This window comes from Mastigoproctus giganteus, chromosome 13, assembly GCF_048544385.1.
Source record: "Mastigoproctus giganteus isolate SK-2022 chromosome 13, ASM4854438v1, whole genome shotgun sequence".
Taxonomy (NCBI): domain Eukaryota; kingdom Metazoa; phylum Arthropoda; class Arachnida; order Uropygi; family Thelyphonidae; genus Mastigoproctus; species Mastigoproctus giganteus.
Window position 1 is genome coordinate 99,139,059 of NC_143587.1, and position 27,164 is coordinate 99,166,222.

At 34.6% G+C, this 27,164-nt stretch overlaps 1 protein-coding gene across 1 annotated transcript in view; it reads left to right on the forward strand.

Annotated features, from left to right (window-relative positions):
• LOC150076295 (fat-like cadherin-related tumor suppressor homolog) overlaps window positions 1-23,993 on the forward strand; it is a 780,225-nt gene extending 756,232 nt beyond the window's left edge. The window contains exons 33-34 of the mRNA XM_090387312.1: window positions 11,854-11,892; window positions 23,212-23,993. Coding sequence (XP_090243438.1) covers window positions 11,854-11,892; window positions 23,212-23,993 — 821 coding nt within the window. The remainder of the gene's footprint in view (window positions 1-11,853; window positions 11,893-23,211) is intronic.
• The last annotated feature ends 3,171 nt before the right edge of the window (window positions 23,994-27,164 follow it).

Genomic DNA, 27,164 nt, shown 5'->3' on the forward strand with positions numbered 1-27,164 from the left:
CATTGTAGTATCTATTATTATTATTACCATCTATGTCTACATGTCTTATAACCAAGGCAATTTAATGTAACTTTAAGAAGCAGCACTCATATACATCAGAGTCATGAGCTGCCGCTGCTGTTTATATTTGGCATATTGTAGCCTAAGATGTCAGTGTACCATTAAACACAACCAACCAAACAGCAGAATAGTTATTTGGAAATTTGCATTCATCCAATGGGTAGTTCGTTGTTGGAACCAACTTCCATCTAGCATTGTGGAAGTGGGTAGTTTGTATAAATTTAAGGAAGAACTAGATGAATTATTAGAGGGGTTGGACAGGTGATGTGGAAAGTGGGGTTTTTTTTTTTTTTTTTTTTAAGCTAATGCTATATAAGCTTGCTTCCTTGCATCATTTTCTAATACTAATATTCTCTGTGAGATGACGTGTGAAACTTGAGGCATACATGTCATCTCATACACCTAGAGAAAGTTGTAGAACTTTCTGGAGCATACAATATGTGGTTTGATTGAGACTCATGGCCAGGAAAGTGAATGAGTACCACGTTTCTGCAAAGGTTAGGTAACCAGAATAAATTCTTTCTTGTTGCCCATACTTGGTAAGCTACACTTTATATAGGATCGGAGTTATGTAGTTCCTTAAGAAAGGAGTAAAATCATTAACATGATTTATACTAATGAGTAGGCATGTGAACATTTCATCAATGATATACAGGAATTTTTCTAGCAGGGATAAGGTGGTGATTATTCCTTTGTATAAGGCAATGGTCAGGCCACACCTTGAGTACTGTATAGAGGCCTCATTTTAAGAAGGATGTAGAGCTGTTGGACTGAGTACAGAGAAGGGCAACAAGATTAGTGAATGGAACAAAGGGTTGCTCTTATGAAGAAAGGCTTAAGTTTTGCAAATTAGTGTCTGGAGACTAGCACCTGCGAGGTAATCTGATTGAGATGTATAAAACCTTGAATGGTTTGAGCATGCTCAATGTGGATGGGATTCTTCTTCTTGCTCAGAATAATCGCCTGAAAGGGCATGAATTCAAATTGAGGAAAGACGGTTGTGTGCAAAGTTTGCCTTTAGCCAGCAGGTGGTTGATTGTTGGAACAAACTTCCATCTGTCGTTTTAGAAGTTGATAGCTTAAATAGATTCAAGGCAGAACTTGACTAACGTTTGGAGCAAGTGGATGGGTGAAATAAGGGTTTTTTTTTTTTTTTTTTTTGGTTTTTTTTTTTGGCCAATGCTATATAAGCTTGCTTTCTTGCTTTCTTGATAGAATTTAATGATAAAATATGATATTCATATTACTAGTAGATTATAAATTATTGTACAATTTTATTTTTTATTGTATTAAATAGTATACGCTTCAAGAATGTATAATATCATATTCGTTTGTATCTACAATAGCTGTATTTTTAATGAAATTTTTTTTTAAATTTTAACTCTTAAGGTATTTAATAGCAGGGCAGTATATATATATATACATAAATTTTTTTTTTTTTTTTTTTGTTTCGTCAGAAAATGCCAGTGGTATGCCCTGTTGTAAATATAAAATTTGCAATAGGGATAGTATTTTTTTTTAAGAAATTTTTTTTTATAAAATTATCCTGTTGAATTTTTATATTAACCTTAATCTGAACTCTAGAACTCTTGGCTCCAGTGTAAATAAGTGAATGAAGACATCTACTCAATTTACATAAAAAAAAGTGGAAAGTGAGGGCAAAAGATTCAAGTTTCTCTAAACATTGGTTAGCCAGAATCGCATGATAATGTAAACAAAGTAGAAGATTGGCTACGTTATGCTTATATGACGTAAATTGATCACATTTCACTTGTGAAATTTCAGTTTCTCTCTCTTTACCATTTAAACTTTTCCTAAATTTCATGATTCTATGATTCTATTATTCATTGAAGCATGCTATCTCATGCTTCAAAAAAACCTCTTTGGTATGATTAAATACATTGATTCTTTTTGTGGTTAATAAAAGCTTTGATAGTTAATAAAAGCTTTGAATACACATTGCAGTCATTGAGTTCCATCCTCCTCAGTCTTTCAACTGAAACCATAATGAACATAGTTGCCATTCCTTTTGCATTTCTTTGATGTGGCGATGGTTACTGAATTCAAAAAAAAGGCCGACCGGGCTAGCCGGGTGGGTAAAGTGCCTGCCTGGCAACCCAAAGGTCGCGGGTTTGATTCCCGCCTCGGGTTTGGATCAAAGTACTACAAAAAACCTTGGGAGGTGCATTATGGCCACAGAAGCCTATGCGCCAACAACTACAAAAAAAAAAAAAAAAAAACTGAATTCAAAAGGTTAAATTACTCATTATTGAGATTCATAATACTATATTACAAAATAAATAAAAGTGTCAGACTTTTAAATGCATAGAAGTACATGCACAAATATGCAAGTAAATACTAATCAGGATTTTCTGTAGAATAAAACTACTGAATATGTTGGCAATGTACACACACTAACAACTGATTTTAATTTAAATTCAGTTAAAAATAAATTATTTTAAAAATTTAATTTAAAATAATTTCAATTTCTCATAATAATCAGAGGCAAAAACTAAGAAAGGAATGGAAACTGTAGAAGAAAAGCTGAAAAATGGCCAAGGAGTTAAAAAAAATATATATATGCATCAAATTAGAATTATGAATAATTATGATCCAGCATATAGGGTTGTGTATATGTATGATTTGCATGCCTGGATTTGCCAACCGATGGGTAGAAATATATACATATGTAACATCACTTTATTGCCAAAAAAAAAAAAAAAAAAGCCATATTGAATACTTAAACTCTCCAGGGACTAACAGAACATGCACTGAAAATTTGGTATCAACCTGACTTTTCCTTAACAGATAATGTCCAAACATCAGAAATGTACTTCCATTTATTTAAAAGATAACTCAGTTTTATTTAAAAATAACTTATTCATCTGATTTTAATGAAATTTTGAATAGCTTAACAGATTTTTCTAAAATGTAAAAGTATAAATAAATTTCATGATAATCCATCTATTGGTAATTGAGTTGTTACATATGGACAGGGAGAAGATGTAAGAATTTTACATAAGTGAATATGCCTATAAAGCATTCCATAAGGACCACATAAGGGCAGCAGACTGGAAAGCAAGGTAATGGAGATTTCCAGAACTGCTGGGAGTCATAGTGGAACAAGTAAATACATGGGCTGTATTAGGGTGGCAAGGAGCAGGAACATGTGCATGTATACCAATGCTAGGAGTATAGTTAATAAATTTGATGAGCTTGAAGTGCTAGTAAAGACATCAAAAACAGATATTGTTGGGATATCAGAGACGTGGTGTCACCCAGATATAGGCAGTGCAGAGTTGGAATTTGTGGAGTACAATGTGTATTGGAAAAGACAGGATAGGAAGGGAGGAGGGGTTGTGCTGTTAGTTAAGAAACATAAAATCTAAGGAAGTGCATCCAATTGATGTTGGTGGACAATGCAATGTTGAGTCTGTTTGGTGTGACATAAGAACTGGGAAAGGAAAAATGAGAGTAGGTGTGTATTATAGGCCTAATGAATCTGATGAGTATAATGAGCAGTTGTGCAGAGAAATACAGTGGGCTAGTAAATCAGAATGTTTTATAATAGGAGATTTTAACTTTCCAGATATTTACTGGAATTTGTGAGTTGGTCACTCGCACACTAGCTAGACTTTTGCGGATTTATTGGATAACTGTTTTCTACAGCAACATGTTCGAGAGGCAACCAGAGGGAGTAATACTCTTGATCTGATTATCAGTAGTGATTCTTCATGCATTAAGAATCTGCAGACAAAGGAACCACTGGGCGACAGTGATCATAATGTATTGATGTGGGAATTATTTAAAGATGTAACCATCAAGGCTAAAGGGAAGGGCTTTTGCTTTCGTAAAGGTGACTACAGAAGTCTCAGACAGTTTTTAAATTCTGTACAGTGGGATCAACTGATGATGTTACCAACAGTAAATTCTAAATGGGAAGCCTTCAGGGACTTCGTTTTGGAGGCTACTAGGCTTTTCATTCCAACTAAGAAATACTGTTCAAGGTTTAGGCCTAAATGGATGTCAGATGAATTACTGAGGCTAGTGGCAGAGAATAAGAATGTATGGGATGCATATAAAGTATCAGGCGATGGCAGAAGCCTATGGCAAGTATAAACTAGTCTGTAATCAAGTCACAAAGGAGGTTAGGCAGGCGAAGTCAGATTATGAGAAATCTTTGGCAAATGATGCAAAGAGTTCTTTACTTATGTAAACTCTAGAAGGAAAGGGATGAATCAGATTTGACCACTTAACATAGATGGGTTGACTATTGATGATCATTCTCAGGTAGCTGATAAACAATGAGTATTTTGCATCTACATTCACACATGAGGAGTTATTCAATGAATGGAGTGCCAGAAGTTTATCAAACACTAAGAGGGAGCAAAGTGATTTTGTAATAACTGGGAGCAAAGTGGAGGAGAAATTGTTAAAGTTAAATATAAGGAAGGCACCTGGGGTGGACGGGATCTATCCAGTTATATTAAAGGAGGCAGCAAAGGAAGTAAGCAAACCCTTAGCCATAATTATGAGAACTTCCTTGGACTCAGGGGAGGTCCCCATGGACTGGAAGTTCACAATTCACAAAGGAGGTTCAAAAGGTGACACAAGTAACTACAGACCTGTTAGTTTAACTTGTGTTCCGGGGAAAATAATGGGATCACTGGTTAAAGAAGCATTGCAGGATCATCTAGACAAGACTGCAGTAATAGTTAAGACATAGCATGGGTTTGTCAAAGGGAGGTCTTGTCTGACTAATTTGATTGCTTACTATGATGTGGTCACAAAGGAACTGAATGCCAGAAATCATTTTGATGTCATATTCTTGGATTTCAGGAAAGCTTTTCTTTTGATACTGTTGCACATGGAAAACTGCTGTACAAATTGGAGAGGTATGGCATCAAGGGTAAGCTGCTACAATGGATAAAGGGATGGTTGAGTGGGAGACAACAGAGAGTGGTAATCAATGGACACTGCCCTTCGTGGACAAATGTTATTAGCGAAGTTCCCCAGGGTTCGGTGTTGGGCCCATTGTTGTTTTGAATATTTATCAATGATATTGATGAAGGTATATCAGGTTTAATGTCCAAATTTGCAGATGATACAAAGGTTGGCAGGGTTGTTAACGATAGTAATGACAGTATTCTACTCCAACTGGATCTAAGTTCGGAAAATGGGCTGAGAAGTGGCAACTGGAGTTTAACATTGACAAATGCAAAGTACTGCATATGGGTAGCAATAACCGAAGATAAACATACCAACTGGGTGGTACTACACTCAGGGAAGTGAAAAAGACCTGGGGGTAATTGTGCAGCCAAATATGAAGTTCACTGAGCAGTGCAGATGGGCTGCCAGGGAAGGTCATGGAGCCCTGTCAATGATATATAGGAATTTTGCTGGCAGGGACAAGGAGGTGATAATCCCCTTATACAAGGCAATGGTCAGGCCACACCTAGAGTACTGTGTACCGGTCTGGAGGCCTCATTTTAGGAAGGATGTAGAGTTGCTAGAACGAATATAAAGAAGGGCAACAAGATTGGTGAGGGGAACAAAGGGGTGCTCATACAAAGAAAGGCTTAAGTTCTGCAAATTGCAGTGCCTGGAGAGTAGGCATCTGCGAGGTGTATAAGGCCTTGAATGGGTTGAGCAAGCTGAATGCTGATGGGATTCTTCGTCTTGCTCAGACTAAGAACCTGAGGGGGCACTGTTTAAAATTGAGGAAAGATAGTTGTAGAATAGATGTGCAGAAATTTGCCTTTAGCCAGCGGGTAGTTGATTGGTGGAACAGGCTTCCATCTTTTGCTGTGGAAGCTAATAGCCTAAATAAACTTAAGACTGAGCTGAACAGGTTTTTGGAATGAATGGAGGGACAAAATGGGAGGTTTTGTTTTTTGGCTGATGCTGCATAAGCTTGCTTTCTTGAATCGTATGCCTCTACTAATGCTAATAATGGCATGTCAGCCTGTTTCCTTATATAAGAGCTTCGGGAATGAGTAACTAATTCTTCACCCCTATATAAGTGATGAGAGCAGGACAAAAAAAATGCTGTGTTAAAAAAAAAAAAATCTGGGGGGGGGGGCAAGAAATATACCTTTTGGGATAGTGGATTATATCCTCCATGCGCCCTTATATTCTTTAAAAATCAGAAAAGTGAATGTTAATATGGAATTTTATTTTAAGTTGTCAGCATTTTAGAAAAAAATGCTGACAACTTAAAATAAGGACGATCTTAAATCCTGTTAAAAAAATAAAAAATAAATAAAAAAAATTGTTGAAGAAAAATTTTTGCACCTTGTTGGAAAGAAATCATGTAGCAGTAAAATTTCTGAATTATTGAGGAATTGTGAAATATGTCTTCCAAACTGCTCAGATTAATTATAAAGTGTCAAGATTTTTAACTGCATTTTTAACAACAGGTGATAGTATTATTGTTTAACTTGAAGGTAGCAAGTCCTTAGTGACCTAGTAATATAAGTATTATGTGGAAAAGTGTGAATTGTTTCCATCCCCACTTTTTTGCCATTAGGTTAAAGGCATAACTTGATGAATTTTGTCCAGTCTTATGTAGTTGTTTGTAAGAAATTTTCAGAATTTTGTGATAAATTCAAAACTTTATTCTATGACTGAATTTTGAAAAAATAAAAAATATATATATTTTATGTTATGTTAGTTTTCAAATAAACCTGTAAAGGAGAAATTGTTATATGGTGATAATTTAGAATTCTGAAACCTAAAAACTTTTTTTCAATTCATTTAAAGATCCACTTTATCCACTCTGGATGCTAATATTAAGTCAAACCAGATACTAATGCAATTGATGTAATGAAGAGCTATGTATAAGTATAGTGTGAAAGAATCAATAATACATAGCCAAATCTGAATGAACAGCGAAAATTAAAAATAGAACAGATACGAGCACTCTAGTGCAAAGCCACTGGAGTGCTCGTATCTGTTCAGTATTTATTACTGACAAAATTAATCTTAACCAGTTTATATAGACGAAAAATGAACTACGGATGGCACAGCAGTGCTCGTATCTGTTATATTTTTAATTTTCATTTTCGCTGCATCAGGACTACCGCTATTCAAATCCTCTGCATTGGCGGTTTGATCTGGAGATTGGGTGGCAGACTGATCTTTCGATCGACTTGCCTTTGTGGCGATTTGTCTAGCGATCGAAATGCAGCGATTCCCTGACCATTATTGGCCTTGTGAACCTCTGTTGAGATGGGGCGTAATGGTCAGTCTATTTTTGGTTTATTTTTGTTTTATTTTACTGTAGTGGTCTAGATTTCCGTTGGTGATATTTCACATAAATTTGGACCTGGTGCCCGTCAGAGGGGGCACCATTAAATTTCTATTTTAATTGGCTTTCAAAATTTAATGAATTATTATTCTTATAATTAGATGTTCTAAATTATCTTAGAGATTTTCTGCTGCAATATTTTTACTCTTGTTACCCCTTTCTTCCCTCCCTGTTTGGTTTGATTCTTAAGTTTAACTTCAACTATTTTTGCTCGTCTTGCCATACTGCTGGCATTATTTTATTTTTTATTTTTAACTCTCATTCTAATTTATTAGTATGGTTATAGTTCAAGCATCATGTAGAGTAATATGCTTTTTGCTGCCTCTCATGTTTGCTGTACCTTTTTATTTTATTTTTATCATGAAAGATTCATTTTCCAACTATTTTAAACATTATTCAAATATATGTATAAATAATATATATATATATATATATATATATATATCATTAAATTGAATTGTTTATCTGACATAGAGCTAAATGTTATCTATTTTATTTATTGATAGTAAATTCCCACTTTGGGAATTTACTATCATGCCTTTCATATAATGCCTTTCATACAGTAAATTTAAAAATTAACCTTTCTAACCAAAATATGTTTAATAATAACATTAAAGGAAAAATTTGTTATTAGTTCCCTTACTATATTATTTATTAAAGCCTGTTAATGATGAGATCCAACCTTTAATAATTTAAAATAACTAAATTAATTTCATATAGACACAAATGGATGCATTTTTACATCTCTTTTCCATTTTATGCATTTTTCAATATTTATAAAACTTTATTTTAAATTATAACAACAATAATTCATTTTTTAATAACTGTATAAAAATAAAATACACTCATTCCCTGACTAATGCTGGTTCAACCAACACAAATTTGGTTTAACACAGTTTTTAAACTGGGACTGTTTTTCAACTAATAAAACTGACCATTCAGTTTAAAATAATTTCTCCATGGCATTTCAGTGATCATAGAAAGTCACATCCCACTAGTCATTACACCTCTTTGTCAGTCTTTGCCCATCATTATGGTGTGTGTGCGTGCGTGCGTGCGTGCGTGCATGTGTGCACACACACATGCACACAGTCATCTCATAATTTAGCTTATTGATTGACATAACTTTATATTATATTCACCTTCAAAGTGAGTGAAATCATAAGTAGTAAGGATCAGAAGTTTGATGATGAGAGTAAGAAATCCAGAAAAGTTACAATAATAGAGCAAAAGGTGGATGTGCTTAAGCACCAGTGCTGCACCCAGAAATTTTGTTTGGTTCAGTGAAGGGGTTGTACATTCCACTTTGGTAGATTTTACAAACATCATTTGGTTCAGTAACTATAAAGTTTCAATGTGGAGGTTGCTAAATTCTTCGTGTGCCTTGTCCGGTCCCCCGGACGTTGACGATTACTAAGGAGAAAGCATTCCTGTCTTCTGCTGGTCTGAGCAGTTCTACATTTCGAACGTTAGTTCATTGTTGAATGTTATATAGCCAAGACGTTCACCTCCTACCAATGCTCTGATTGCTTTCAATCTTACCTTTTATAATCAATTGGGGAAGAAGATATTTCTCTCCCCGCAGAATATGGCCAAGATTCTGCAATGTGGCTTGACCACACCTCTAGTCGGTTCAAGGAACCTGCCTTGAGAGTCCATGTGTCGGCACCATATAAAAGTACGAAGCAGATGTAGCATTTGACCAAAAAAGTGCAGCCATTATCAACCCACTGCAGGATGGAAGCCTCCTCAACAATTCATGCTGAGGGAAATGGACCATAATCTGCCACGCTGGTCCAGTGTGGGTTGGCAGATCGACCGTATTCAGCAGTCAGGGGCTTGAACCCCAGTCTACTCAAAGAGCATGTGCTACTGCACTCCCGCTCCTGACCACTCGGCTACAGTGCCTTAATTTCAGTTTGAGGTTGTCATTGCAAAGAAGTGCCCTCATTTTTTTGAAGGTTGTTCTGGCAATTTCAGTGCGACTTCATATTTCTTTCTCAGGGTCTAAGTTCCATACTGTTTGCAGCTAAAAATCATGAACTTGGTTTTCTTTTCATTGAGTGTCAGCTCTGCTCCAGTCGAACTGATCCTACTGAGTAGTTGTTGGAAACCTTCATTGGTGTCACAGAGAATGAGTGTCGTTCACATATCTGATAGTATTTATGACAACTCCATTGACTTTTACTCCCAGGTCTATACCTTCTAGGGCCTTTTTGAATATTTTATCGAACTCCTCATTGGATATTGATGTTGTTTGTTCTTATTCCTCCGCCTTGGACTGTGGCTTTCTGTCCTCAATAAAGATTTTTAATAATGTGGATATTCTTTCCATCTAGATGGGACTCATGAAGTAGTTCAACCAACTTGTGACATTGTACTTTGTCGAAAGACTTCTTGTAGTCTATGAAGCATACAAATTGTCTTTTTGTTGGTCTGTACATTTCTGAAGAAGTATGTTGATGCAGAACAGTGCCTCGCACGTTCCGAGGGATTCCTGAATCCCAGTTGGGTGTCGTCCAGATCAAATTCACATTTAGCTCTTATTCTTGAATGAATCACCCGAAGGAACATCTTCAGCAAATGGCTCTTAAGACTGATTAGATGGCGATCTCCATATTTCTTCGGATTAGACTTTTTAGGTATTGTTATAAACGTTGATTTTAACCAGTTCTGTATTTCACCAGTGTTATAGATTCGATTAAAGAGTTTTGTGATTTGATTGATGTTCTCTTCTTTGATGAGTTTTATGACCTCCACTAGTATTTCGTCTGGCCCTGGAGTTTTTCTGTTTTTTGCCAATGATATGGCATATAGTACTTCTTCTTTGAGGATGAGGATTTCTGGACCCTCCAAGCCGTATTCAGAGCCTTCTGTACCACTTCTGTTGTCACTAAATAGCTCTATGTATATAAGAGCTATTCTTCTTCTTCATCTATGATAGGCTTGTTTGAGTCATCAAACAGAGTTATAGCATGCTGCTTCTTGTATATCAAGGCTATGTCTTTGACTTTCCTGTGCATGTTTATTCTGTCATGTTTTCTTTTGAGTTTTTCCATCTCCACACATTTCTCTGCCATCCATTGTTCTTTGACTGGCTTGATTGCTTTTTTACCTCCTTTTGTATTTTTCTGTACTCTTGAGTATCCCTTTTTGCCTTTCTACATTGTTCCATTAGGTTTAGCATATTATCATTCATCCAACACTTTTTTTCGTGGCTTTTCCTCATGCTTTTAAATGGTCTGTGCATACCTTGTACAAAGTATCTCTTAAGCTGTTCCATAGTGTTTGTATATTCGTTTCCTCATCACTAGCTAAGATAGGCTGCTAACAGGTTTCTGTTTTTTTTCTTCTGTCTATACCTTCTAGGGCCTTTAAATATGCTTAAAGGTAGTCACCCAAACATATGAAATAATAAAAAATTATTGAAGAAGATAGATCAAAGCAAGTGCTTAACATTGTAGTTTGTTTTGGAAAAGGATACCTGCTAGAACAGACATATGGAAGCAGCAGGATTTAAGGCAGCAAAGGATCATGTAAGGGTGATGTTGGGGAGCAGGGGGATGAAACAGTGACAAAAATCTGAAAATCCAAGAGCATTAAATTTCTGAAAGCATTCTGAAATCATCCCTTCCTATTGGAGATTATCAAGGTTGGGTTCATTTCAGGACCATTATGTAGTTAATCATTTAATGAACTGCAAGGTTGAAATAATGTTCCAGGATATCCTTCTGTCATGTAAACATTATCCAAACATATGAAAGTTATATTTTTATCCCCAGTAGTAGTTAACTACATTAAAATTTTTATCAGCATAAGTATTGTGTATTAAAATTACAGGAAAATATATAGCAATTTATAGGAAATGGGTGCCTCCACAACCAGGTGGGCAGGAGCAGCAGTGTGTAGCACATGCTTCTTGATTAGATCAGGGTTCGAGCCCGTAACCACCAAATACGGAGGATGCGGAAAGGTCAGGGAATGACCACCGCATATCCCCGGAGCAATATGGCCTTAGTTGCTAATGCTCCTAAAAACCAAATAACAACACAACATATAGGAAATATAAATAAACAAATAAAACTACAAAGCATTAGCTAAAGTATAGTCATAATAAAGGATAAAATTAAAAATATGTTGATCAGACTATATGGTGGAACATTCACCCTGTTTATGTATTTCTTTTGGGGAAATTTGTGCCCAAATAACACTTTCACCTTACACAATTTTTTTTAAGAACAACTATCATGTTAGTCAGGGAGTGGGTGTGTGGAAAGAGGAGGGTAAATGTTAATGTAAGGGGGAAAAAAAACACATTGAACACTATTTATTAGTCTTGGGAATGGGAATTTGTAAAGGATAAACAATCATTAATTATTGTCATGTGTATTATGTAAGCATTATTTAGTTTATGGGGAAGAAAGATTACTTCTTTTTTATTGTGTACACACATACTTGTCTAATATCTCCTTGTGTCTGCCCAGAAGGCCATTGTTACAAGCCCAAGACAGAAAGACCAGAAGGTATTCCATGTTTATAAATTTTCCCTTTATATCTTGACATGCATGTTGGCCAAGTTTAATAGCAGCACTTGCATGTGCACTTCCTCCTTTTTCTTTGCTTGTGTAAAGCATGTTCACAGAATTTAAATATAATATAGTAATATTATTCTGTTCACTTCATGGAATTTCTTCATATAAGCCTGAAGTAAAATATTTAAATATGCTTAAAGCAGTGATGATCAGCCTTTTCATTTGATGAAATAAACCCCTTTTCATTTTGTCACTTACTGAATAATAATTATAAAATTATATAAATGCCTTCAATCATTTTGATATGTTTTTTAACTAACTGGTTGATGATCCCTGGTTTAAATAATATAATTCAAACATATCTGGTAAGAATAGATTTTGCTTGACTGCTACCCTTTTAATATGTTTAAAGTTTTGATCTTTATAATATTTATATATTAAAATATAAAGTATTGATAATCTTGCTTTATATTAAAAAAAATCAATTTTTTTAAATTATTTAAATTTTGCTGTTGTAGTATTTTAGGTTTAAGTTTGTAAGTCATATCATATAATAGTACTGAAAATATGCTTCTTTGGATTTATTTTTTATTTCATTAAGTACCCCTGACATGTGGAGGTAGTGGTTTTGACTGTTCTCCTGATTATAATTATCTTTTTGAAAAGGTAGTCGCCTAAAGATTTATGCTTATTTCAAAACAAAGAATTTGCATTTTCTTTGTTGCTATGCTTGATTAGCATTAGGCTACTGTGTCACTTGTTAATTTATATGTATCCCATGCATTTTCTTCTCTGCCATATGTCTCATTAGTTCATCTGACATCCATTTAGGCCTAAACCTTGAACAATATTTCTTAGTTTGTATGTAAAGCCTAGTAGCTTCCAAGATAAGTTCTTTGAATGCTTCCCATTTTGATTTTGCTGTTGGTAACATCATCAGTTAGTCCCACTGTATAGAATTTAAATACTGTCTCAGACCATCGTAGTCGCCTTTACGAAAGCGTTTTCATTGCTTTCGTAAATATGCTATGATATTGCTATTCTGTTCTTTAGTTAATGTCTTTTTAACAATGTGGATAACACACACACACAGCAAATACAATAAGCCTTTAAATCTAACTTTAGTAATTCTTTTATTATAATCATACAAATTTCTTAGACCATATGAATAAAAGGAGGAGCTACATTGCAATTAAAATACCCACACAGTTCATTGCGTAAAGTGAACTAAATTTTATAGAAATTTATAAAGGATGAACAACTATTTATTAGTCTTGGGAATGGGACTTCTTCAGTAGCAAGTACATGTTCCAAATTACTATTTACACATTCCCAATGGTTATATTTGGCATGGTATGCAGTTGGATGAAAAACAATAAGGAAGAAATTAAAACTCCTATTGATGAGGAGCTGTATATTAATTCCGAACAGCAAAACTTGAAAGTCAGTTATCTAAAGCCCTAAAACAAAGTTGAGTGCTTTCTAATTGGCAGATGAAAAGTTTCCTGGCGGTAACCTCTGATTGCATAACAGAAGGTGGGAAGGGATAAAACTGGTTGTTTTTGTTCCATTTCTCCACTAGCTTGTCTTGCCTCCATGGTTCCTATTGGGATGTAGGAAGAGATATAATCAGTGAGGGTAGGAGAACGTAAGATTTCTTCCTCTTCCTATTGATGGTGGAATCAAAGATTCAAAAACAATCTTTCCTCTACTAGTGCAGCTACCTTGCAAAAATACGATGGGCTTTTCTAGTTGAATGTGTGGCTCTCCATGACACTGTGTGTACCATTTTATTCATACACTTCTAGGTGCACTTTCAGTTCCCTGCAGGATTGACTTACACAGAATATCATAGGTTGTATTCCTCGTGTGGTGCAAGGGGGGGGAATTTGCACTTGCAGGCCCCATCACGCCTTGTCTTTTCTATTCTATTGTTTCTGCTCCCTCAAAAGCTGATTTTTGTACTTTACCTTTTTGCTGTCCTGGTGTCTTTCTTGCACCATGCAGGATTGTAGAAAAGAGTGATGTGCCAGGAGGTTGTTTTGTTATGGGGGAGAAGTAGACTGTGATCTGTTGGAAGGGGAAATAGTGTTGCCAGTGTTTTGGTGAGGCTGCCATTGTGTGTGTGTGTAGAGTTCTCCTTGGTGCTGAATTTATCTGCTCTGCTTGATACTCTTGAAACTCCCCCCCCCCCTACATGATGAGTGCATCAGGAAAGAGCAAGGATTCATCATGGAGATTCTAGGATATTGAGGTAAGAGAGGAATTCTATAGATTGTTTTTACTAGAAATCTAAATTATGAGTGCACCATCAGCATATGAAAGAAGATAGTGGCTAACATAAATACATAAGCTATTCACTGCCTATTTGTCATCCCCTTCTTGCAGAAGGGGGGGTCTCTGTTTCTTTTTTTCTTTGCAGGAGTTGTTTTGACTGCATTGAGGGGAATGCTAAAAAACATTGCTTCTCTGTCAAAGTTTACCCACTTTATATCTCTCATTCAGGTATCCAGCAATCATTCAAGTAGAAGGGAATCCCCACAAATCATTGAGATATCTACCAATTTCCAAGATCAGCTAGGGAAGAAGAAAAGATGAAGGAAAACACCCATTTATTTATTGATTTTAAATTTATTATTATTATAGTCTAATCTCAACATTTAGAGGTCTCCTGTCATTCTTCAATTAGGAAGAATGACAGGAGACCACCTCTAACACTAGTTTTAATTTCAAGATTCTGCTTATCGTTTACTTAGTTGTTGTATGGGTGTAATTCTTCATCATCATCAGTATGCATTGTAATCCTTTGTTATTTTCTTATATTCACCTGTACACTACGACATTTGGAAAAATAAATTGTGTAAATAGCTAATTTAACTTTCTACTGAATATCTTCCTAAGATAGGGTTGTAACATTTTTACTGTGTAAAGTTCTAAACTTTTGCTCTGTTTCTTCATCCTAACAGTTAAATGTGTTTTAATTCAACAGTCGTGTTGTGGAAGTGGTAGGGTTTTTTTTTTTTTTTTTTGGCTGATGCTGTATAAGCTTGCTTTCTTGCATCATTTGCCACTATTAATAGTATTAATAATAACAATAAAATGTTATTATTAATAAAATAAATTAATTAGAAGGAAATACTTATCATCCTTAAATTTCATGATTGGCAGTACATAAGAAAGCAGTAACTATTGGACTAGAATATACTGATCAATAAGTAATATTAATAACAAATTAATCTAAACAGTTCAACCCTTTGGGTCATAATGAATATTAGTAGTAGCAAGAATGCAAAGCTTAAATGGCATCAGCCAAAAAAATAAAAAAAAAAACCCTTCCTACCTTACCTGTCCATTCCTTCTAATAATTTGTCTAGTTCTTCTATGAATTTATTCAAAATACCCACTTTTCCAACACCAGATGGAAGTTTGTTCCAATAATCAACAACCTATTGGCTGAAGAAAAACTTTTGCACATCTGTCCTGCAACCATCCTTTCTCTCTCTCTCTCTCTCTCTCTCTCTCTCTCTCTCTCTCTGTGTGTCTGTGTGTGATTAGAGCAAGAGGAAGGATCCCATGAGAATTTATATTAGCTTACCCAGTCCATTCAAGACTTAAACACCTCAATCGGATATCCTTGCTTCATTGCTCTTTCCTGTGCCCATTGCAACAGATCAACATCCTTCCTAAAATGAGAACTTCCAGACATTATGCAGAACTCAAAATGTAGCCTAATCATTGCCTTATATAATGGGATAATCACCTCCTCTATACCTTCTGACAAAATTGCTGTATATCATTGTAAAATTCTCATGAGCTGGCAACCTCTCTGTGCTGCTTAGAGAACTTCATATCTGACTGTAAAATTACGCCAGGTGTTTTTCATTGTCTACTGCTCTGAGTGTGGTGTTACATAGTTGATACATTAATCTGGGATTACTGCTACCCATAGGAAGTACCTTGCATTTGTCAATATTAAATTAAAATTGCCCCTTCTCATCCCATCTGCCTAATTTATCTAGCTCTTGTTTCAGTAGCATATCTTGATTACTGTGATTAAACAACCTGCCAACTTTCATATTATCTGCAAACTTGGATATTAAACCAGATATATCTTCATCAATATCATTAATAGATGCAGAAAACAACCATAGGCCCAGCATTTAATCTTGAAAGAGCATTAATACTATAAATCCATAAAGAGCAGTGTCCACTGATAGCCACTCTGTCTTTTCCCACTGAACCATCCTTTATCCATAGAAGTAACTTGTCCTTAATTCCATACTACTCCAATTTTTACCACAGTCCTTTATGTGCAACAGTTTTCTGAAATCCAAATATATGATGTCAGAATTATTTTCTGCATCCATTCAGAATAAAATAAATTTTCTGTTTATACTCCAGGATTTTCTGTTTAAATTTTCTGTTTATACACAGTCAAAGGAAAGGGAATGTCATTGAAGCTAAATGTAAAAAAAGGTAACTACAATTTATAGTAGCTATCCAGTTATATTAAGGGAGACAACAAAAGGTGTAAGCAAACTTTTAGCTGTAATTACAAGAGCATGCTTAGATTCAGTGGAAGTCTCTATGCACTAGGGGAGGTGTGCTAATGTATCCCTAATTCACAAAGGGGATCAGAAGGAGAAGAGTAATTGAAAACCTGTTAGCTTGACTTCTGTTCCAGGGAAAATAATGTAGTCACTGGTTAAAGAAGTAATGCAGGACTACCATAGACAAGAATGCAATTATACTGCAATCACAGCATGGATTGGTCAGACAAGATCACCTCTTAACAAATCCATTAATAACATTTTATTTCATTAGCATATCTCACAGTTTGGTACACCCAAATGCAACATATTTTAATTATAAGATTAAAAACCATTGTCCCCCCCCCCCCGGAGCTTTGCCTTTCTTTAACCTCAATAGCATTTTGTAGCAAATGCTTCTGTGGGTACATTATATCACTTATTCATAACAGTCTGACTCCGTAACATTCCCCAAAGATTTGAATTTGCTTTCAACTGTAAATATTGACTAATAATATTTTAGGGCAGAAAGCCTCAAACTATGTAAAATTCAAACTGATATTAGTTAGTGGATTTGCATCATTACCACATAGTTGAATTTTTTAGACAAATCAAAGTTTGTACATTGGCATCTTTATTGTGATATCACAACTCGTTGCCCTCCTTACACTTTCCCATTAGAGAAGACTACTGTTACTGAATAAGTAACAGTAGTCTTCTCTAATGGGGGAAGCATTACTTATAAGGAGGGCAACCTGTTATGAAGGATTTCACAATGAGATTTTACAATAATGATACCAATGTACAAACTTTGGTTTGGTTTGTCAAAAATATTCAACTAGTATGTAGTAATGATGCAAATGGCTATAAATTACTAATTAATGTCATGCTGCAAATATTGTTAATATGTCACTAAAAGTGGCTATCACTCAGCGACTTAGAGAGCTGATGCAGGACCTGATTCAAAGTGCATGATGCTCCCCTTATGTTTGTATATATGTTTGTGTATGCATGTGTCCACACGTAGATGTGAGACAAAAAAAAAAAAAAGTCAATTCTAACATATAATAAAACAATAAAATAAAAAATAATAATAACATTTCTATTATTTTAAATCTGAATTTTTTGCTTTTTATTAAAAATTAATTTAATTACTTAAAACATATTAAAGTTTCTGCTGGGTCCACCCCTGAAGAATTGTGGTCCCAAGTACTGTCGGTCCCCTCCTCTCATTGGGCCCGATATTATTTGTAACTTTTTTCTTTTGTTACTTTATAGATACATTATTATTGATAATTACAAGTGAAAAACAACATAAGTTTATATAGAAATCGGCCATACTCTTAACATGCTCAATTTTACATATTTTGTTTTAAAACCTGTGCATTAAACGGACATAAGAAGGAAGGTTGTGCAGATAGCAAACAAAGACAAAAAATTAGTTTAATATATATTTTTTAATTATAAATTATAAATGGCTGATTCATAATTGTAGAAATATCTATATAAAAGGCATGCAGCAGAAATTAAATGTGTGATATAAAGTCAGGTTTAAGGGGAGAGGGATTATTAATCAGTGTGCTCCTTTCTGAAATTACTCTAAGAGTTTGAGAAGTTTTGAGGGTACAACCTCAGATATAAATATTCCATAGTAGGACAGATGCAATTTGTATGGAGAGAGAGCAGCTGTATACAAAAAAAAAATAATAAAAAAAAAAAAGTAAAGGTTGAATTTAAAGAGGAATTTTGTATTTTTTTTTAATTGAGGAAGCAGAATTTGTGATATGTTTATACTTAGAAAGGTTAAAGTCAAAATTAGGATTAACCCAGAAAGATGTATGTTATTGTCTAGAAATATTGTGTTGTTGAAGGTGTTCATGAGAGCAGCAGAGGATTACAACAGGACTGAATTTTAGGATTGAATTTCTAAGTTTTATCCTTCCCACTTGAAAATTACCAGGAAATAAATGCTTATTTCCTGGCAATGGTAGATATTCAAGATGAATTCGGCCCTGGAAAGATTGTGCAAGACTTAAGGGGTAGAATTTTTTAAAGCCTGGTCTGTACTTGTTAACAGGAGAGACTGCTTCTACAGGGACGGATAAACTTAAATAGAAAGGGTGCAAGAATATTTGCTGATGCTATCGAAGCAGTGTTAGGTGGGTTGGATAACTGCTAGCTTGGGGGGGGGGGGGATACAAGGAATAATAGATTAACAGTAGCCACTGGCAGAGGTGAAAGTGATTCTTGCACTGCTTCTATTGGAATGAGGAAAACAAGATGCAGGGCATTTCAGAGACTGCTGGGAGTCATTGTTGTACAAGTAAACACATGGGTTGTGTTAGGGTAGCTAAGAAAAGGAACAAGTGCATGTATACTTGCGTGTACACCAATGATAGGAGTTTGGTAAATCAATTTGATGAATTTGAGGTATTGCTCAAAACATCAAAGGCAGATATTATTGGGACATCAGAGATGTGGTGTCACACAGATATAAGGAATGCGGAACTGGAATTTGAGGAGTACAATGTGTACAGAAAGGATAGACAGGATAGGAAGGGAGGAGGGGTTATGCTATTAGTTAAGAAATACATAAAATCCAAGGAAGTGAAGCCAGTCGACATCACTGGACAGTGCAGTGTCGAGTCAGTTTGGTGTGACATAAGCATTGGGAGATCAAAATTGAGAGTAGGAGTGTGCTATAGGCCTAATGACTCTGATGAGTATAATAAGAAATTGTACAGGGAAATAGAATGGGCCAGTAAATCAGAGAGTCTTATAATGGGGGATTTTAATTTCCCAGATATTGACTGGAATTTGTGGGTTGGTCACTCACACACTAGCAAGGCTTTTGTGGATTTATTGGATGATTGTTTTCTACATCAGCATGTTTGGGAGGCAACTAGAGGGAGTAATACTCTTGATCTGATTATCAGTAGTGATTCTTCATGCATTAAGAATCAGCAGATAAAGGAACCACTAGGTAGCAGTGATCACAGTGTGCTGAAATGGGATTTACTCAAAGAGGTAACTACCATCAGGGGTAAAGGAAAGGGTTTTTGCTTTCATAAAGGTGACTATGATGGTCTGAGACAGTATTTAAATTCTGTACAGTGGGACCAACTGATGATGTTACCAACAGCAAATTCAAAATGGGAAGCAGTCAAAGAACTTACCTTGGAAGCTACTAGGCTTTACATACCAACTAAGAAATATTGTTCAAGGTTTAGGCCTAAATGGATGTCAGATGAGTTAATGAGACATATGGCAGAGAATAAAAATGCATGGGATACATATAAATTAATGGGTGACATGGAAGCCTATGATAGAGATAAGCTGGTCTGTAACCAAGTCACAAAGGAGATTAGGCAGGCAAAGGCAGATTATGAGAAATCCTTGGCAAAGGATGCAAAGAAAAACAGAAAAGAGTTCTTTACCTATGTAAACTCTAGAAGGAAAAGGATCAATCAGATTGGTCCACTGGATATTGATGGTTCAACAGTTGATGATCCTGCTCAGATGGCTAACAAACTAAATGAGTATTTTGCATCTACATTCAAACATGAGGAGTTATTCAGGAAGGGGAATGCCAGAGGTGAAGTAAACTCTGACACTGAGCTAGATGATTTTGTAATAACTGAGAGGAAAGTGGAGGAGAAACTGTTGAGGATAAACATAAAAAAGTCACCCGGGGTGGATGGGATCTATCCAGTTATATTAAAGGAGGCAGCAAAGGAAGTAAGCAAACCCTTAGCCATAATTATGAGAGCTTCTTTGGACTCAGGGAAAGTAACCATAGACTGGAGATGTGCAAATGTGACCCCAATTCACAAAGGAGGATCAAAGGCTGACACAAGTAAGTATAGACATGTGAGTTTAACTTCTGTTCCAGGAAAAGTAATGGAGGCACTGGTTAAAGAAGCACTGCAGGATCATCTAGACAAGGCTTCAGTTATAGCTTGGACACAGCATGGTTTTGTTAAGGGAAAGTCTTGCCTGACCAATTTGATTGGATACTATGATGCAGTCACAAAAGAACTCGATGCAGGGAATAACTTTGATATTATATATTTGAATCTTAGAAAGGCTTTTGATACTGTTGCACATGGAAGACTGCTGCACAAATTGGAGCAGTGTGGCATTGGAGGCAAATTGCTGCTATGGATAAAAGGATGGTTGAGTGGGAGAAGACAGAGTGGTAATCAATGGACACTGCTCATCGTGGACTAATGTTCTTAATGGAATCTCTCAGGGTTACGTGTTGAGTCCATAGTTGTTTTCTGTATTTATAAATGATATTGATGATGGTATATCAAGCTTAATGTCCAAGTTTGCAGACGATACAAAGGTTTGCAGGGTTGTTAAGGACACTAATGACGCTATGCTGGTGCAACAGGATCTGGAAAAGTTGAGCAGATGGGCTGAGAGGTGGCAAGTGAAGTTTAACATTGACAAATGTAAAGTACTACATATGGGAAACAGTAACTCCAGAGCAACGTATCCACTCTGTGGTACTACACTGACAGTGGTCGAGAATGAAAAGGACCTGGGGTAATTGTGCAGGCAGATATGAAGTTTTCTGAGCAGTGCAGACGGGTAGCAAGAGTAGCTCGTGGTGTCTTGTCAATGATATACAGGAATTTTTCTAGCAGGGATAAGGAGGTGATTATTCCCTTGTATAAGGACAATGGTCAGGCCACAACTTGAGTACTGTATACAGGTCTGGAAGCCTCATTTCAAGGTAGAGCTGCTGGAACGAGTACAGAGAAGGGCAACAAGATTAGTGAATGGAACAGAGGGTTGCTGTTACGAAGAAAGGCTTAAGTTTTGCAAATTACAGTGTCTGGAGACTAGGCACCGGTGAGGTGATCTGAGAGAGGTGTATAAAGCCTTAAATGGTTTGAGCATACTCAATGCCAATGGGATTCTTCCTCTTGCTCAGAATAATCACCTGAGAGGACGTAAATTCAAATTGAGGAAAGACAGATGTAGGATAGATGTGCGGAAATTTTCCTTGAGTCAGCGGGTAGTTGGTTGGTGGAACAGACTTCCATTCCTTGTTGTGGAAGTTGATAGCCTAAATAAATTTAAGGCTCAGCTGGATAGGTATTTCGAACGAACGGAGGGATGAAATAGGAGTAGTTTTTTTTTTTTTTTTTTTTTTTTTGGCTGATGCTGCATAAGCTTGCTTTCTTGCACATATGCCTCTACTAATGTTAATGCTAAAAATAGGTGTAGCTGTTTTGTGGAGTACAGTTCATTGAACTAGAAGATTGAATGCAATGTATTTTCATCCCCAAAACTATGGATGGGGTCATTAATATACAGTAAGAAGAAACAGTGGGTGATAGAGCAGATTTTGGAGAACTCTAGCATTAACAGAACCATAAGCTGTCACATACAGTAAATGTCCAGAGAAGAAAGTGGCTACCAAATTTCTATACCTTATTTTGAAAATTTTACAAATGCCAAGAGCAACTGCTTTGAGTCCTTCAAATTTTACCATGGAATTTGTCCCCAGATGAGAACATAGATAAGTAATATTATTTACTTCAATATTTAAGAGTTTAGTGAATTTTGGTTACAGGTGCTAGTTGCTTCTTCTAATTTGAATTTTTGAATCCTTGAATTTTTCATAAGATGGAGCAAAATTTTTTTAAAGAGTAAACAGTGTTTTAGAATGTAGAAATGCTAAAAATATAAAAATTAGGGTTGAAAAACACCAGCATTTACTAATAATAATGTCACTAATAATTTTACTATTATCACTTTTTATCACCTTTACTATTATTATTTACTGTTATCTTATCACCTTACTAATTAGGTTATAAGATGATGATAAAATATTTAGATTTCCTGACTAGCATTTAATTAAGATACTATTAATACTAAATTACCATTGTAACTGTAAAATATAAAAATACAATGTGTTTATTATTAACAAAATGCAAGATCTTGAAAAAAATTGAATATTCAAAATGTAATATCTGTAATAATTATGTGATAAATATCCATCAAAAGTTTAGGTTACACTATTTCTATACGTAACATTCTCAATAATAAAGGTTTCTGAATAGTGAATTTCAGCTAATAACATTTTGTAAGCCTGTCGTATTGAGCATTTTTCTATAAAACATTAGAATATAGAGAAGAAAATCAAGAATTGTGGACTCCTGAGCAATTTTTCACTATTAAGAAACTTGCATAAAGAAATATGGAGGTCCTAAAGTCTTGAAACTTTATTAGACAGTTGGACAGACAACTTGAGTAGTCGAGACCCACTAATTAGCGGATTAGTCAGACAACTACTCAAGTTGTCTGTCCAACTGTCTAATAAAGTTTCGAGACTTTAGGACCTCCATATTTTTTTACTCTGCCATATATCAAAATTTAGCTATTTGATGTTTCATAACCACTAAAATGTGTTAGACAAATGCTTCAGTGAATAATCCATCGTTCTATTTCAAAGGTGTACAACCCCCAATTAATGGGCCTGATTACTCAAGTTGTCTGTCCAACTATTAGAAACTTGTGTGAAAATATGAATATGTAAAGAATGCAGAAAGAAGATTTTATTAGAAGCATACTACTGTTATAATTCATTGTAGTTACACTAAAAATGGAGAAGCAATTTATAATATGAGAATTTTGGGTTAGGTTAAGAATATGTTACTTAACAAATTTAAATATCTTTATTACTGATAATCGTCTTTGATAAATTGTTTAATTTCATTTAATCATTGCAAAAAAAGTTACTAAGTAAATGATTTCTTTCTAATAGGTTATATTTGGGATTGTTCTGACTGGGCTACAACCCAAAAACCTCTGCCAAATATTGTTGAAATATCTACCAAAGAAGTTAGAGATTCTTCCAGTGTACCAAGCACTGAGTCCAATAGTCATGCAAGTCAGATAGAGTTATTACCATGTAGCAAAGATCTCATTGGAAGAATTAATGGACCGCTGTTTAAAGGAATCAATAAACAAGAAAATCATCCAGAAAGTGAAGATTTAGATCTGCCTGATTCAGAATATGTTGGAGATTCTGAAAATAATGAAATTGACTCAGAAGAAGGACATGATCAACAGGCACCAAATTTTGAAGAAATTCTAGCCATGGCTGACTTGGAATTTGCAGATGAAGCTACAGACAGTTTACCGTCCTCACCTTTAAAATATCAACGTCATCCTAATCAGTATTTACCAAGGCACTCTTTAAGTACAACTACTGGAAGTCCAGAACATTCGTGGAATGATCGTAGGCGTCACATATGTGATCTTTCTGATGATGATGGAATAGCTTATGGTTTTCCACCACAGGGAGGACGAGGATTTCACATAGAACAGGAAATAGGTGATTTCACCCGATCTTCTGGACTTGATTCTATGTCCATGTCTGTTGGTGGATATACATCTACCAATGTGTCGTGCTCAGATATATCTGGTGTAGTGTGTGAAATTGAAGACAGTGAAGCTAACTATAGTGATGCAGAATGTGATGGTTTAGACTTTAAACCATCATCTTCATTTTCTAGTGACAAATTCTGCTCAACACACCTCTAGTTATCTTCCACATTGCCATATGTGTTCCTGGTTTTGAATACAGTATATCTTAAATACTGTTCTGTACTCTGCAAGTTTTCTATACTTATACAAATCGTGACTTGAAAGCAGAGTTTTACAGTTCTACATTTGTGATAATTTGAACACTAGCAATTGACAGTGCTGTTGAATTTCTGTTAGAATATTTTGCTGTTTTAGGAATGAAATGTTGTGCCAAACCTCATCCTTACATTCACATCAATTACCATTTTTATACTATGTTTTATACTAGATCACATGCTTTGTGGTTTATAGATAAAATTTTTATTAAACCTTAAAAAAGGTATATGAGAACAATAAAAATAAAACAAAGCAATTTATACAGCAACTTTTAGGATTTTAATATCTAGCTACAGTTTTCCTAATAGTACTATAGCCAACTAGTATCTCATTGTAGACCATTCTTTACTAAAATTACAACATAAAAAAGATTTATATACACATACACAACAAAATTCAGCATGGTAGACAGTGCAATTTCAATAGGTTTTGCTAAGAACAGAAGCTAAAATGTAAAAAAAAAAAAAAAAAAAAAAAAAAAAACAACAATTTTATAAAGACTTTTTAAGTTTAACTTGCCAAAATGTTTAGAAATACAACATAACAGATCTGTTGAAAATGTCCATTTGAATGAATGCAAATGTGATTTTTTTAGATTTACAGAGCTGATAATGAGTCCTGTCCCATGAAGATTGTTAGATATTTGCTGAAACTTGTTAAAATGTTGGTGCTGTTTTGTTTCTCAGAGGCAGCTATACTAAGTTATAAATAAATGAGCTATAAATTTCTAAAACATACAGCACAAATATAATTTTTTTACCTTTTTATAAAATTTTGTAAATGCATATTTTTTGTTGAATTACACAGAACTTTATGACCCTTAAAGAGATGCATATATTCAATCCTGATCTCAGGCAAATGTGTTACCATTTGGGTAGAGAATGTCAAATATGAATAGCATAAGAAAAGGGTGTGAAATGGCAAATCTTGTAAAAACTCAACTTTTTTCTGCTTACTGCTAAACATCAAAAGCTATCTTTGACCAAGTTTTCCAGTTTTTTCTGGTGTTACAGAGCTGGCTTTAGAAACTTTGTTTTTGCAGGTAATTATTAATTTTTTTATTTAAAATATTAAAAAAAAAATATTTATTTTTGTTCATCTGAAATCAAACCTGATTTGAACAGTAGTTACTCAGGGATAGCTCCCAAAAGCTAGCTGCTCTAAATTCACCTCTATATTATATGAAAGTTATGGACCACTACATATGTGAACAATTGTGAACTGTTTTTAATGTTAAGTTTTGGATTTGTTTTTTCCAAATACCTCATAACTGTTTTGTCCATTCTTTTGATACTCTTTAAAATTAATACTACATTGTGTACGTCTGTTTACATTGTGCATCATCCCTATTTATAAAACCAAAATTATGAAATAAGACTGCAAGTACATGCATAAATTTAAATATGCCTCAATAATTTTAAGATGTAGAAAATTCTTATAATTTCAATAAAGGCTATATTACTAATTTTAAAAACATTATAATGAACTTTTGCTCAATACTACATTATATTCCTGCCAGAATAATTTGAACAAAACAGAATCATTGAACATTCAGCAGACAATTTTTCCCCTGTGTCACATTGCTATAGTAAATCCTTCCATAAATTCTTGTTCTTATTTATCTATTTTCTCTCTACACACATTTTTAGTTACAGGTTTAATTCATCCCTGAAAACATAATGCTAATAATGTTAACTTTTTTAAAATTTATTTTATATAATTATACCATTAGATCATTGCCATGCATTTTCAGTTCTTGAGCAGGCATATACATGAATATTCTGAAAATTGAAACCATTGGCTTATATTTCTGAAAGGAAAATGGCAAAGATCTTCTACAGCAGGTACCCAAAGTTTTTTTTTCATTTTCTCTCTCTCTCTCTCTCTCTCTCTCTCTCTCTCTCTCTCTCTCTCTCTCTCTCTCTCTCTCAACAAAGATGAAGAAAAATATGAAGTCAAGCTCTTTAATAATAATTAAATGATATTGTCAACTATTCATAGTAAGGTACATTTGGAACATTGCACTATATATATATTTTAATGTTAGCGTGGCCATTTTTTTTAAAAAAGAACTGCATCCTATTAATTAGAATATATAAAAGGTGCAAAGAAACACTTAAATGAGAAATTTCTGCTATCAGTGTCATTACAACCAATGACCAAAAAAAAAAGAAAATAATTACATTTTAACTTGTTACTATAGATCTTATTTAATTTCTCTCTTATGAAATATGTTTTTGATTTATCTCTCTACTAATTTTAAAAAACATTGATTTTTAATCATCAATAATGCTTGCATTTTTCAATCCGAGATTGATTAGATTTTTTTATGTGATATAATGGTGGTTTGCAGTTGCATTTTGTAGCTGGTTGCCAGTCACTGGGAACCTTGTAAAAGAAATGTATCACAGAGCATTTCTTTAAATAATACTTCTGTTTTTGTGAGAGAGGGTATCTCACAAATACAAACAGAAGTGGGAAGTTGCAGAAAAATTTCCATTATAGGAGCAATTGGATCAAAATATATATGCAGCACAACAAATTTACTCCCTTATGGCTTTGGTGGGGTTGGTATTTTAGGGTATAAGATTGATTTTTGAGAGATGAATACTTCCCACTTTTTGCTATTCAGTTGAGAAAAACTAATCTCTCTCTCTCTCTTCCTCCCTCCCCATTCACATACTATGTTCATTTATTTTTGTAAAATTCCCTACTCTTCATTTGGTTACTCCTTGATAGGGCAGTTAATTTCTTGCAATTAAAGGGATGTGGTGAATGAGTAGTACCGTATTTCCCCGAAAATAAGACTGGGTCTTATATTAATTTTTGCTCCAAAAGATGCATTAGGTTTATTTTCATGAGATGTTTTATTTTTTCATGCACAACAATTTACATTTATTCATTTACAACAATCTACATTTATTCATGTATAATAATCGACATTTATTCATATATTCGTGTACAAAAATTTACGTTTATTCAAGTACAGTCATGTCATCTTCTTCTTCTGGAACATCGTCATAAAGCTCCAAACTCCAAATTCCGGCCTGAATTTCTTGTGACTCCATTTCC